This window comes from Eurosta solidaginis, chromosome 5, assembly GCF_040869045.1.
Source record: "Eurosta solidaginis isolate ZX-2024a chromosome 5, ASM4086904v1, whole genome shotgun sequence".
In the NCBI taxonomy this organism is placed as follows: Eukaryota; Metazoa; Arthropoda; class Insecta; order Diptera; family Tephritidae; genus Eurosta; species Eurosta solidaginis.
In genome coordinates, this window is record NC_090323.1 from 573,254 (window position 1) to 589,492 (window position 16,239).

Consider the following 16,239-nt stretch of genomic DNA (forward strand, 5'->3'; position numbering starts at 1 on the left):
TTTGTGGAATGCAACGTTCGATGTACTATTTAAAAAGCTTTGGAATTTTTTCTCTGCTCTCATTTCCTCATCCGTTGGATTTTCTGCGGCAATAGTTGCCACTGTTACCAGTTCTGTTCTGAAGATGTTTTTGTGGTTTATATTTAAAATTATAAACAGGACTTCAATCCAATTCAGTTGAATAAAACGAGTGTAATCATACGAACGGGTCACGGTGTTTGTCGCGATACAAATCTATATCAGCTCCTGAATATCTACACCTAAGCAGTGACGGATGTGAATCCATACACTGGAATAGCGAGTATTTAACAAATTAGAATAAAGATATAAATGGTCTCAATGAAAATGTTAAATATTATTGTATGTGTGTTCATGATTTGTGATTGGTCGATAATATGAAATATAATATATGGTATGCTTTTAAAAAAGTGAGAAAAAAATTTGCAACAAAATTAGCTCTAAGTTAATCTAAACATGTGCATACAATTTTAATTGTAAATATATGTTTTTTTTGTGAAAAAATGCTTATCATAATAATTACGAAGTAAACATAACCTAGTGCTCGACAATTTTTAATAGTTCAACTATTTTGGTTATCAATGTGGTCCATAAGGACTCCACATTTTTATTAATATTTCTGTTCATATGGTGAATCTTGTTAGCTCCCGTGGGCAGCTCGACATTTATAATCGTTACGAAACCGCTAAATGTCATCTGCCGAAGGGGACTTGGGTGCTCTTGACGCACTTGAGGAAAAGGAGCAAAAAGAATTTCTCGCTTTTAGTCAAAACAATTTGTTCAATCCACCATCACCACCAGCGGCTGGAAAGGTGTTACCCCAGACACAACAATTGAAACAGCAACAACTTCAACAAAAACTGGCCAATGCCCAGCTATATCCTCATATATTGAAACTACCCACCATCAGTGAATGCAATCTAATAGCAGCCGCTCGACGACGTCAATTGTTATTTCAACAACAACAGCAACAGAATGCTGGTAGTAATACCGAAAATAGACGTTTAAAGTTTACGCGCGCTCTCTCCCTTTCAGCTCATTCATTGTCTGGACGCGGCAATGTGAATGGAAAGAAAGCTTTGAATCCCAAACCTAGAACCAGTTCATCTCATGTGAGTATTTCGGGTTCCCCGTCGTTCCCCTACAGCTCGTCTCCGGTCTATACACCACCACCTGTTAGGAGATGCGCCACACTGCATCACACTCAACCAGTACGTAAGGCTTTTAAAACTCTTCAGCAACTAGAAAAACAAAAGCATGATCGGAAAAAGGAAGGAGTCCCAACACTAAGGCGTATAAGTGGTACCAATAAAACCTATTGGAAATATGGTGTCAACTCTACTGCAGCCTCTATTATTGGACAACGAAAAAAACTAAATTCTTCAATTGCAGAAATTGAGTCCAACACTTCTGATGAGCTCGGTTCGGAGGCTACAAACGATATAAGTGGTAATGGTAGCCATAGTAACTCTGAGCAGTGGCCGAAATCATATGTTGACTGTGACGACAGTGTAACTGATCCAGGATCGTGTTCCGTGCCATTAGCTTCGGATTCGGTCGAAATCATGCGCCTTATGTTATCAGCAGCTACGGCTGCAGTCACTACCCATCCTCTTACTACACAAACAGAGGCTAGAGCAGCAAAATATGTACCGAAAGATGTTGATTATCTACTGAATGGGCGACCTTTTGACGTAGCGCGGCCAATAAATAAAGCAGCAACTAGTGGCGCTGCTTGCAAGCCCATCAAAGCAGTAAATACTCCGAAACCAACGTCAACAAATAAATTAAATGGTGAAAAGAGTATCTTGCAAAGTTGTTACGGCAGCACTTTCCTTGGATTACCATCACGTTATCATTTGAAATTATCCACTGCATCATTCTCTCCTGAAAAGGAAACTGTTGCGTTCAAAGCTTTTTCCGAGCAGTGGAGAAGAAAAAGCTTTTCAAACAATAGTGGCCGAGTTGTAGCGAAACTTCGTCGTGGGTGCAGTTTAACAGACAACAATACTGCACATAACAGTAGCTGTAATAGTAACAGCTACTGGCGCTCTCCAAAAAAATCAAGGATATTCGCCGGTAAAATAAATAACTGTAAAATGCTGAAGACTAGTTCTTTAGACATGAATATAGAATTTGATACACGATTGAATATTGAAGGCGATACTTCAACCTCAAAGCAATCTACTTTTAAAAACAATCATATTTCCGAAGGTAACGAAACGACGACTTCAGCTGCGACAAAGAAAATAAACACAAATTTCGTGAAGGAACTTAAAAACTATCATCAATTAAATTTACATGGTACCGTCGCGGAAGCCCATTTCCCACCATTAATAAGTAGTAAAATGGAATTACCGAATAGCCATAAAAACTGCAGTGGTCTTTCAAAGTCAACTGAAAATATCAAAGGATTAGTGATATCATTGCATCATCAGCACATCGATGATGAGCTTGAACAGCATATCAAACATTGCTCGTGCTCATGTAATCACATGGGTTATGGAAATTCAATGGACTATCAGGTGAGTGTTAACAACATGGTGAAAGTTAGTGGGATGCTACGGTTTGGAATTTAATCCGCTTTCGAACTTATTTATTAGATAAAAGGTGCCTAGTGATAAGATGTTTCGCTCTTAACTTTTTGTATACAGTTTTTGGTTCACAGTGTGTCTTCATTTATTCTGCGATGAACTTTTTGACATCGCCTTTTTTAATTTTTTCTATCGTTTCTAAAATTTCTGAAAAAAAAAGTTTCAACTTGAAAACAAATTATGTATATTCTTCACGTGGGCCAATTTTTTATTTGTTTTTTCATTAGGTTTGGAGCTTCGGCCTATAAATATTAAGTTTTTCCTCTTTCATCCTACGCGTGCCCCGCTGCACTCAATGGTTGAGTATATAAAAACATCTGCCTTTTGACCAGTATGAATGTAGGAGATTTCACATTCAAAACTCAGCTCCCGAAAAGCTAGCTGATGAAGAAGTGAAATTCAGAAATATGTCCTAGTAACCAACGCCTTATGCAAATTTTGTTATTTTTCTCTAATATCAATAACCAAAAAATTGTATAAAGCAATATGAGCTAATTAAATACATACAAATAAAACGAAAAACTTTGTTAGAAAATTTTCGAAACCTATTAAATGTTCGTGTTGGTACACTGTTAACCTATTGAGCTCAATTCTGATACTTTTTTGTACTACATATATGACCAAATTTGGGTTGAAATCAAGATTATACTAGGTTTGGTCAAAATTAGTGCATAAAACTTGAATTCATTTTTAAACCAGAGACGTCTGCGCTTGTATTCATTTGAAAAACACAACCCGGTTCAAACACGAAGTTATGCAACACTTTGCCAAATGATTTGTCTACCTCTCTCTCTATTTCTTCATTTTATATGTTTTTCATCTATTTTAATTACTCCGTATATTATTTTTCTTCAAATATACTCTGGTTATAAACTTCAGCTTAGTTGTCTATTTAACTGGTTAAGGATTATTTTGTTCTTGAGTATTTGTATGTGTTGTGGAAAATTATAACTTATTAACCAGGTAACCTGAATAAAAGCCTACATGAATATCTTTCAATATTATAAGTTTTTATTTAAAATATTAGTTTGTAAGATATCATGCACTGTAAATATAACCATTGGTTGTTGTGTGTGATTAAAGAATAAAGAATAAAAAAAGAAAAGTAAGAAAAGATAAATTGTGCTGGTCGTCGACACGTTTCGAGTTGAAGTGCTTTGGATGAGATTCGTGCTGTTGTTGTTGTTGTTGTAGCTATAAGGTTGCTCCCCGAAGGCTTTGGGGAGTGTTATCGATGTAATGCTCCTTTGCCGGATACAGATCCGGTACGCTCCGGTACCACAGCACCATTAAGGTGCTAGCCCGACCATCTCGGGAACGATTTATGTGACCACATTGAACCTTCAGGCCAACCCCTCCCTCCCCACCCTCAAGTTCCATGAGGAGCTTGGGGTCGCCAGAGCCTCGTGAATGAAACAGGATTCGCCGCGGATAGGTGAGGTTGACAATTGGGTTTGGAGAAGCTATATATTGCGCTGGCAACCTGAAGGGTTGCGCTACACAGCCTCTTGAATCTGGTATTGTAGTCGCCTCTTACGACATGCATACCTACCGCGCGTATATTCTGACCCCCTAACCCGCTGGGGGTGAGATTCGTGCTCTCCACCCACTGTAAACAAAACTGAGCTTAACATTTCATATGCTTTAAAACCAGAAGTGTCTCAAGTTACTCTTTTAAAGTGTTCAAAAATCGATGTATGTATAAACATAGCCATCATTTTAATAAAATGAAACAAAAAGTGTGTTTAAATATGTTTTATAGGCATTCAAAGTACTCAACCTTCACGTGATTTTTTCGAATATTTACAATTTTGGTCCTCATGCTCAAGCAATATAAATTTCACTTTGCTATACGGTTAGAACTATGAGCCTATATTTTGAACCATTTATCTGTTAGAGCAAGATCTGAAACTTTTTATACTGAAATGGAAAATTCTAAATTTACTACTGGGCTTTTTAATTTTATTCGATTGAAACTTTAAACTTATTTGAAGAAAAAATATAAAATCCCAAAATTTAAAAAAAAAAAAAGCCCAAAATATTTCGAAACCTAAAAACGAGTTTACACTTGTTGCTGAAAATTAAAAAAAAAATCGCATTTGTGGAAAGTGATACAAGTAGTAGATTCTTTTCCACAACATTTTGCTATATCTATTATCTTTCTTTTTTTCTATTTAACCTTTAAAACTCGGTGCATCTTGATTCTTAACGGCATTTGCACTGACATAAAACATTGCGAGAATAAACAAATATATCTAACATACGTCATTCTAAAAAAAATTGTATATAGTACAAAAGCGTTTATGTGTTAACATCGAACTGAATACATAAAACTAATCAATAATACCGTTAATCCACTTGGACTTAGACTAAACGTGTCCATAGTGTTTATGGATATTTATTCCAACTTAATTTTGAGTTAGTAAGGTTGAATATGGGGCTCCACCATTGCATGCTTTCAATTTTCATTGCGACAATAGGCGTAAACACATCAAAACTAACAAAATAACAAACATCAAACTTGTACAAAATATTGATTTTTGGACACAAATTGTACAGTTTACTGAAATCGCAAATCAATCGATAAAAATATCAAAAAAATCAAAATTTTAAATCCCATTTTTATTTTAGATTATTTATTAACTAAAAAGTAAAAATAAGTAAAAAAATAAGCAAAAAAAAAAAGCAAAACAAATAAGCAAATCTTTTGTAACTTGTAATTTTTTGAATTTCCCCTTTCATTGTTTTTCCCTGTGTTTCATGTTAGTTTGGTCGGCTATAACGATGCAGCGGTATAGTGGGCGCCTAAAAGGATGCAAGCGGCTCTAGGCAAGCATCCACCGATAGAGTTTGTTACACAATTATGATAGCTCAGTGCGTAGAGCACCCTTTTGTGTTCCGGAACACGTCTGTACGAAACCATCATTCACTAAACTTTTTTTTTTTTAACCGGAAGTGTAGAATTCTCTGATTTAAAATTGGAACCAAGCTCTGCCTGCGCACTCATTCTTTAAAAGACAGTTCTTTCTATATTGAAAATCCAATTTGGTTTGGCCATATAGAAAACTTTAATTTTCTCATTAACTCAATGTAGATAAGCTTTTTAAAAGTTGGACAACTGCCTTGTTATTGGTTTTATCGCATTCAAATTTTTACTGGGAATATATTTTAATGCATATATCCTACCAAAATCTGTAAAATACGCAGTTCTAATCTGTGGTCAATCAATACAAGGAAATGTGAATAAAGCTATTGATATGTACCTTATATGTCAACCGCCCCTACTAGAAAAAGTTATAAATATAGGGGAGTGGGTGTGAAAGTGAGTCAACGAGATAGAGGGAATGGGAGAACAATGGGAATAGGAATGAAAAACTGAGATGTAGTGGAAAGGGTGGGGTGGGTAGAAAAAGGATAGTATTTCAAATGCAGGCAAGCCATTTATCGAGAAGAAAAACGTATGCCGGGTATGTTAGTATATACAAATTTTTTTGATATAATAGTTAAGCTACCGGAGCACAGTCTTTGAAGCGAAACTGTCGTACCAATGTCAATTTATTTCATATTTTTAAGTACAACCAAAGTATCAACAATTACGTAATAAAACCAACAAAAATCACAAATATTTTTTAAAAATATTTTTTTTTAGCACTTTTGACTTCTTTGGTGGTTTACAGCTCAGAATAAATCTCGCTTGAATTCCTGAATACCGAACTCCATAGCGCCCGACTATGAGGCTGAGCTGTTTAGGTTGGTCAGTGATAGCAGATGTAGGAAGTGCGGGTTGGAGGAGGAAACGATCGAGCACGTTCTGTGCTCGTACCCTGCACTTGCCAGGCTAAGACTCCAGCTATTAGGAGTGATAGAGCTGTCAGATCTAGCAACAGCAAGTGGCTTAAGTCATAGGAAGCTTCTAGTATTTGCCAAGAGGACGGAGTTATTTTATAACATAGGTCCTGGTTTTTGATAGGGTTTTTAAGTTTTTTTAAATGAGCATGGCACCGCCCACTTGTGATAAAATCAGTTTTACAAATATTATTAATCATAAATCAAAAATCGTTAAACATATCGTAACAAAATTCGGTGGAGAGGTTGCCTTTGCCATAAGGAATTCTTTGAAGAAAAATTAACGAAATCGGTTAAGGACCACGCCCACTTTTATATAAAAGATTTTCAAAAGTGTCGTGGACGAATAAAATAAGCTATATTTTTGCAAAAAAAGAGCTTTATATCAATGCTATTCTATTTCCCAAGTGGATTTATAACAATAAATAGGAAAAATTTCAAATTTTACAAATGGGCGTGGCACCGTCCCTTTTACGACTAAGCAAATTTCTATGTTTCGGGAGCCATAACTCGAAGAAAACGGATCGTAACAAAATTGGGTACACATATTTTCCTTATAGCAGGAAATATTTCTAGTAAAAATTGATAAGATTGGTTAAGGACCACGCCCACTTTTATATAAATGACTTTAAAAAGGGTCGTAGGCAAAAATAATAAGTTAAATCTTAGCGAAAAATAGTTTTGTACGAATCGTATTATTATTGTTCTGTTATATCTTTATTTTAAAATAAACAGTAGGGAAATCCCCATATCTGAAGGAAAACTGCATTATTACCCGCTCAAAGTCATTGGTGTTAGCCTCTGTGTCCTTATTTGCTTATTTTAAACGAAAATTAGTTCAGAATAGAACCATAGGGATTTGTATTATTGCGCAGCCTTGTAACACTATTAAGCACACAAAACAAACAACAACAGCATTTAAAGTGTACAGCTGGGTATGTACTGTTCGGTTTCACCCGAACTTAGATTTCCTTACTTGTTTTTAATCAGTTTAATGTACATACATACATATATTCAACACTTGGTTCATTGATAGATTTTGGTATTTCATTTATTATATTCAATTCTTATGTTTTAGCTTTCTGTATACGGTTCAGTTATCTAACTTTGTTTACCGTACGTTGGAACTTTGAAAACTTTGAGTAGTTTTGAGTCTTAGGACACACTTTGGATCCATTCCGATATCTGCATGCAAACGACACCAAATATACATTCAAAACATTGCACAAGAATTATAATTTTATGAAGTCAGCTCTCTAGCGTTATGTCCAATTCAGCTTTCATTTCAACCATAGCACCTTTGTATGTACAATGCTATCTACATAAGTTGGTCAAGCCGCTATGGAATATTTTCAGTTCATCCATTGAGTTTTTGTTATTATTTTATATTATTGTTATAACTGATATTGCTTTCCCCTTTGGTCTGCAACAATATGACCAAGGATTAATGCCGCACTGGTACTTTTTGTAATAAATTTTGCATATATTTTACATTTGACTTAATTTACATTTGGCTTAAAACGGTGGCTTGAAACAATCCTTTCGCGTATGAATGTATGTATGCCAATCATGCGCTTACATTTTTAATCGTCTTAAAATAATGATTTTCAATTGAAATGCAGCTGAGTTGAATTTAAATTCAACGGCTATCATTCAATTTTGTTGCGGTTAATTTAAAATACAAGTTGTTTTCTTTAACTACATACTCACTCGTACGCATCACTTAAGCCCAATTAAAAATAACGTCCATATAAGTATGTATATAAGAACATGTATTTGTATGTTCGTATATAAAACATATAAATCTTATGTTGGAATTAAAAAAACTGTTGTATTATAGCAATCTCAATGAAGCATTCTCATGCTAGAATTTTTCGTTTACGAATTTTCAATAATTTTGAGGATGATGTTGATCTGATGCTGTTGTTCACTTCACGAATGGTTTGTCAAGCATTTAATAAAATCCGTCTGTGCATGACCACGATTTAACCATGCATTTCCTGTTCAATGAAATATGTCAGCGTGCGTTATTGCATGGGCAAAAATTGAGGATTCGAAGAACAGTAGTGATAGTAGCAGTAAATGCTCTGCTTGGTACTGAAGCAGTTCGAATAACATCAACCGGAAGTCATGCGCCAACTGTCAAATAAAAGCGAATAGCGGCATCAGGCACAGCAGTATGTTTTAAATTACGAGTTTTTATATGTACGAGTATCGCATCAACCGTAAGAGTTCACGCACAGAAGTGTGGAATTTTTCGTTCGTTTTCGATGCAGGTCCATTGGGGGCTCCCTTTTTAACCAAGTTGGCTTTTTTTACGAGTGTGGTTACGGATAATACTTCCGCTTGAAAAACGCTGCAGTAATCTGGCAGCTTGTAGGATCTGTTTATTTCCCGATTAGGACAGAGTCACTTAGATCCGACTCCTTCTACTACTCTGGAACTATCTGTGTACACATGTATCGCCTCGTCCGCCATTTGATCACGCTTGCTACAACCATCCACCTCTATTGTGGCTTTAAGAGCCCCTCGAAGCGCAGATAGGGAATCGGCTAGTATGTTCGTCCTTTAATTGATGACGCTATACTTCTATGGTCCTATGCTCTGCGCTCAAGCTGCCCCGAGGCACTGAGCCGCGTTTCAATTGTTAACGCTATGTTCTTTGCTACCAGCTCTACATGTGGAATGTGCAGAATGGTATACAGTGCAGCCGTCGGGGTTGTTTTCAGAGCTCCCGTAATAATAAGCATTGATAGCCTGCACACCCCCTATAATTTTTTGAAGAGGGTTTTTTTTGTGCAGCCGTCCACCAAACAAGGACACCATAGTAAATACCCAATGAGAGAGAGGGCCGTAAGCCCCACGTACACCCCAGAATTATTTTACATGCATAGAGTATCATCGGGGCCTTCTTTACTCTTCCCTCCACGCTGAGCTTCCACGACAACTTACTTTCTAGGATGATTCCCAGATATTTTGTGCAAGGTTTCTCCTGTAGAGTAACCTCTATTTACTTAGGCGTGGTCCAATTTTGGACCTATACCCCTTAGTATACAAGACCGTCTGATATCCGTTTTCTCTACATTGGCAGTCAACCGGACATTAGATGCACAGGTGTGAATATCCTGAAGCGCCCGATCCATCAAAGAGCTAATCGTTGGAAGGCATTTTTTACTTATCATCTGAGTAAGGCGTAAATTTTACGGGTCCCTCATCCAACCGCCTGAGCAGTTGGTTGATGCCCAGCGTCCACAGCAGAGGTGATAACACCCCACCCTGCGGCGTGCCCCTGTCAACTGATTTCGTGGCCTTATACAATACCCATTGTGAAGTAATCTTCCTGCAATTTAACATGCAGCCGATCCATCTGGTTATGGCCGGATGTACTTTTATGTAGTAAAGACCATGATCGCCTATTTAGAAGCATTGTTGAAAGCCGCGGTAATGCCTAAGAAGTAATCCCAGAGTATATTCCTTATATTCCATTATATTTCAGGGCTTTCTCTATGCGCATTACCACCCTATGCAATGCGGTGCATGTTGTGTTGTGGATAGCAGTATTTCATCCACGTTAGACTTTATGCACACATCTATCAGCCCCTCAAAGGTTTTAAGCGGAATTGATGTTAAGCTAATGGGCCTGTAGACTATACATCTGGCATGCTTCAATTTCCACGGTCTTTGCCAATTTAAACATTTACCTGTCTTCTAAGAAGACGTAGCTCATTACTCCACCATGGCGGCTATGCTTTTTCTCTGAATATTTTTAGAGGTCAAGCTCTGTTATACGCAGTCATAAGCGTCTTTGTTAGGAAATCATTGGACTCCTCCAGTTTCTCCACATGGGCAACATCTTTGGGTTGTCCCAGTTTTGTTTCTACATTTTTCTGGAGCTTCGTCCAGTCGTTGACCTAGTGAGATAGCTCAAAAATTTGAAATTTCGAACCTATAAGTACTCTGCACTTCCCAATTCAATACCTACCAAGTGTACCGAAAAATCGAATACTCCAGTTCATCGTAACTGTACTCTAAAATATAGAAATATGACACAGAATTTTGGCAATAAGTGTTAGTAAGTATCATAGTAAATGCCGCTGGACAGAAAATGCTTAAAAAACTTGATTATAAAACCTGTTTTAAAAAAGATTACCCATAAGTGGCTACTGTACCAATTTGGGTACACTTCTTTAAAATGCCAAAAAACATTTTTTGTTTCCACTACTTTTATTTTTATCAATTAAAATACATACATTCAAATTAATTTTTCTAGTTTTGCCTTAACCATTCATTAACCCATTGGTTAAAATAAAAGTTTGAAGCTATTTTTGTTGTCATAACATCTTTTAGTCTTAAAATAAAAAGCTGAAGCCCTAATATACATAGCTAAACATGATGAACAAATTAATACCAACTGAATTTGTGTGTATGTTGAGGCTAAGGTACAAGACAGATAAAAATAACTGCAAAGCTCACAACTGTGTAGTCATCTGACTAAAGTACAAGAAAGAAATTATAGTTTACCCAAAGCCAGCGAGCAATATGATTCTGCCTTCGGTTGTTTTCTCTGGATTTTATTTTGTTTTAAGGACATTGTCTGTTAAGGTTAAATGGTAACTCTTGGCAGAAGTATCAACAAGTTGGGCCAAGTAGTCAAAGGTTGATAAACCTTCAGCATAAAGTTTTCTTACTTTGCCACCTTTTGCACGAACGCTATGGAAACTATTACAGATTTCCCATTTGATTTCTTTGCTTTTATAACCGCACAAATGCTTAGATATATAAAATATGTATAATCATAGATATGTAGGTACATATACAACCTGTAAAGTCATATACATATGTATGTACATGTACATGTGGGTGGTATTGCGTAGTAAATTCCACCTGTAAAGTTATGTAGCAACATCAACGAACCACAAAGCTTTGGCACAGATCGTGTATTGTGTACATATTTCATGTATGCCCCTCTGGTTCGCATGTAGTTGTTACCCCTTTAATATGAAGGGAAATAAAAAGTTATTGCAAATATGATTTGAAATTCAATTGAAAATGGTTCAAGCTTCAGCAAAGAATACATGCAGTGAGTTTTGATACTACTAGGTATAGATATTGGTTTGGTTTAACCTAGAATGAAAATTGTCAAGGGCTTCATTTTGTAAGAAATTACGAAATAATTTGCCAGTATGAGCAACAACATCTGCGCAACGCTCCACTTTGAGTGGTTTCTGCGCTCCTTCTGGAGAAGCGAGTTGGCAAGTTATTAAGCAAATGTGCTGTTCCTTCGAAAGCGGAAAGGGAATTTCTCAAAACTAAGCAATTTTAATGATATTGAAGCGAACACCTTCCGTGAGCTATTCCTCTGTCCCGAAATGGCATTACCAAAAAGCGCATTAACGAAAGAATCGACATTGTAAGGTCCTCTAGCCACTGAGGCCAGCTGTAGGGAAGGAGTATGATCCTTTTTCTACTGGGAAAATGATAACATGTGCATTCCTACACACATAGCTACACCTACATACAACTGTATGAAACATATCGTTTTACAAAGGTCTAGCAAGCTTTTGCACAGTTATAGAAAGAGACCAAACGTTTATTTACCTTAACAAAATCCGCTATCTTATTATACTCAGTTGAGCAGAGCTCACAGAGTATATTAAGTTTGATTGGATAACGGTTGGTTGTACATATATAAAGGAATCGAGATAGATATACACTTCCATATATCAAAATAATCAGGATCGAAAAAAAATTTGATTGAGCCATGTCCGTCCGTCCGTCCGTTTTGAGGTATCTTGATGAAATTTGGTATGTAGGTTCCTGAGCACTCATCTCAGATCGCTATTTAAAATGAACGATATCGGACTATAACCACGCCCACTTTTTCGATATCGAAAATTTCGAAAAACCGAAAAAGTGCGGTAATTCATTACAAAAGACCGATGAAGCGACGAAACTTGGTAGATGAGTTGAACTTATGACGCAAAATAGAAAATTAGTAAAATTTTGGACAATGGGCGTGGCACCGCCCACTTTTAAAAGAAGGTAATTTAAAACTTTTGCAAGCTGTAATTTGGCAGTCGTTGAAGATATCATGATGAAATTTAGCAGGAACGTTACTCTTATTACTATATGTACGCTTAATAAAAATTAGCAAAATCGGAGAAGGACCACGCCCACTTTTAAAAAAAAATTTTTTTTAAAGTAAAATTTTAACAAAAAATTTAATATCTTTACAGTATATAAGTAAATTATGTGATATGGTGCAACAAAATACAAAAAAAAAAGAAAATTTAAAAATGGGCGTGGCTCCGCCCTTTTTCATTTAATTTGTCTAGGATACTTTTAACGCCATAAGTCGAACAAAAATTAACCAATCCTTTTGAAATTTGGTAGGGGCATAGATTTTATGGCGTTAACTGTTTTCTGTGAAAATGGGCGAAATCGGTTGATGCCACGCCCAGTTTTTATACACAGTCGTCCGTCTGTCCTTCCGCATGGCCGTTAACACGATAACTTGAGCAAAAATCGATATATCTTTACTAAACTCAGTTCACGTACTTATCTGAACCCACTTTATCTTGGTATGAAAAATGAACGAAATCCGACTATAACCACGCCCACTTTTTCGATATCGAAAATTGCGAAAAATGAAAAAAATGCCATAATTCTATACCAAATACGAAAAAAGGGATGAAACATGGTAAGGTAAGGATTGTTTTATTGACGCGAAATATAACTTTAGAAAAAACTTTATAAAATGGTTGTGACACCTACCATATTAAGTAGAAGAAAATGAAAAAATTCTGCAGGGCGAAATAAAAAACCCTTAAAATCTTGGCAGGTATTACATATATAAATAAATTAGCGGTATCCAACAGATGATGTTCTGGGTCACCCTGGTCCACATTTTGTTTGATATCTGGAAAACGCCTTCACATATACAACTACCACCACTCCCTTTTAAAACTCTCATTAATACCTTTAATTTGATACCCATATCGTACAAACTCATTCTAGAGTCACCCCTGGTCCACCTTTATGGCGATATTTCGAAAAGGCGAACACCTATAGAACGAAGGCCCACTCCCTTTTAAAAATACTCATTAACACCTTTCATTTGATACCCATATCGTACAAACAAAGTCTAGAGTCACCCCTGGTCCAGAAAGGCCCACTCCCTCTTACAATACTCATTAACTCCTTTCATTTGATACCCATATTGCACACACGAATTCTAGAGTCACCCCTGGCCCACCTTTATGGCGATATCTCGAAACGGCGTCCACCTATGGAACTAAGGATTACTCCCTTTTAAAATACTCATTAACACCTTTCATTTGATACCCATATCGTACAAACGCATTCTAGAGTCACACCTGGTCCATCTTTATGGCGATATCTCGAAAAGGCGTCCACCTATAGAACTAAGGACCACTCCCTCTTAAAATACTCATTAACTCCTTTCGTTTGATACCCATATTGCACAAACGAATTCTGGAGTCACCCCTGGTCCCCACGCCCTTTTAAAATAATCATTAACACCTTTCATTTGATATCCATATCATACAAACAAATTCTAAAGTCACCCCTGGTCCACCTTTATGGCGATATCTCGAAAAGGCGAACACCTATAAAACGAAGGCCCACTCCCTTTTAAAAATACTCATTAACACCTTTCATTTGATACCCATATCGTACAAAAAAAGTCTAGAGTCACTCCTGGTCCACCTTTATTGCGATACCTCGAAAATGCGTCCACCTATAGAACTAAGGCCCACTCCCTCTTAAAATACTCATTAACCCCTTTCGTTTGATACCCATAATGCACAAACGAATTCTAGAGTCACCCCTGGCCCACCTTTATGGCGATATCTCGAAACGGCGTCCACCTATAGAACTAAGGCCCACTCCCTTTTAAAATACTCATTAACACCTTTCGTTTGATGCCCATATTGTGCAAACAAATTCTAGGGTCACCCCTGGGCCACCTTTATGGCGATATCTCGAAACGGCGTCCACCTATCGAACTAAGGATTACTCCCTTTTAAAATGCTCATTAACACCTTTCATTTGATACCCATATCGTACAAACGCATTCTAGAGTCACCCCTGGTCCATCTTTACGGCGATATCTCGAAAAGGCGTCCACCTATAGAACTAAGGCCCACTCCCTTTTAAAATACTCATTAATACCTTCCATTTGATACCCATATCGTACAAACGCATTCTAGAGTCAACCCTGATCCACCTTTATGGCTATATACCTAAATGGCGTCCACCTATAGAACTATGGCCCACTCCCTCATAAAATACTCTTTAATGCCTTTCATTTGATACACATGTCATACAAACACATTCCAGGGTTTCCCTCGGTTCATTTTCCTACATGGTTATTTTCCCTTATGTTGTCACCTTAGCTCTCAACTGAGTATGTAATGTTCGGTTACACCCGAACTTAACCTTCCTTACTTGTTTATTTATTAAATTCCTAATTCAAATAACTGAATGCCTTGAAAAGTTGCACTTCAACACTAATTGCTTTTTTCCAAAATTGAAATTGGTTTAACGCGGTTTAGTACTTAAAATGAAAATTCCTCTCAACCGATAACATTATCAAGATTAATGGCGGAGCAACAATAACATTTTTCATATAGATGCGTTTAACGCAATCTTAGGCAAAATGAGAAGATTGCACGTATTTTTATGGATAACGGCAGATTGAGCGACACTGGCGCCATCTGACATGAAAAAGTAGCCAACTCCCAACTTTTATTGTAAGCAAAGCATAAGAAGAATTTTACATTTGCTTTTTCTAAGGGTGCTTTCACACTTTGCAAGTTAAATTATTTTCCCACTCATTGGAAGTTATACAGAAAAGTCTACACGTATATGTATATCTGTATGTATATAATATGAATGTAAGACTATCCAAAAGTATGGGAGAAAACTTACTAAAATTAATAACAGAAATAGATTGAGGCATAACATCTGTGCGCGTGATTATGACAGAACTTGTTTATAAAGCCTGGAAATAGTTTTTTGATTATATATATATATATATGTGTGTGTGTGTGTATATGTGCACTGCAGGTATGATATCATGTTTAGAACGTGCTTTCAGAACTTCCACTCGCTTACACTTCTTTCAGATACGTTGATGAAACCCATGCAAGTGTTTTATTCCCATTATGGCTTCAAGAGATAGAAAACCAAATATGAATTACTTACACAACTACGTACATATTTCTGTAGATATGTGATTGAATGTTAACACAGGTGCAAACAAATTTTGGAGACAAGTTATTGACAGTAAGATAACTGATTAAAAGTTTTCAAAATTTGTTTTAATTTTTTTGCGTTTTTAATCAATTTTCTCAGTTTTTCATATTTACTCTCCAATGATTATGTTAACGTTTATTATTTTAAAATCATTTGGTTTATGAGTCTTTCGAATGAGCAAGCCAAACTGCAACAATTATATGCGTAAATTTTGTGTGTGTTTGAAGCACATCCCTTTAGGGATTTCTGTTATAAAGTCCATAGCCTTTCTAAGGCAACCAGTTCTATGTACCACAGCGACTCGGGATTTTTCTTGACCAAGGGTTGTCATATCAGTGTGACCCCACTTAATTTGTTGCGTCCATCCCACAAATTGTCATCCTCCCAGCAGATCCTTGCAGCGGGACTGCTCCACATTCCCCTTCTACGGGAAGGTATTGAACCTAAACCGGCGTCAGAACCCTTTCTCTGTCCAGAGAAAAGGTTTTGCTGCGTATTCCGG

At 36.6% G+C, this 16,239-nt stretch overlaps 1 protein-coding gene across 1 annotated transcript in view; it reads left to right on the forward strand.

Annotated features, from left to right (window-relative positions):
• The first annotated feature begins 684 nt into the window (after positions 1 to 684).
• The window catches only part of LOC137254048 (uncharacterized), an 86,957-nt gene continuing 71,402 nt past the window's right edge, over positions 685 to 16,239 (forward strand). Inside the window, exon 1 of the mRNA XM_067791730.1 lies at positions 685 to 2,543. Coding sequence (XP_067647831.1) covers positions 708 to 2,543 — 1,836 coding nt within the window. The 5' untranslated portion in view covers positions 685 to 707. The remainder of the gene's footprint in view (positions 2,544 to 16,239) is intronic.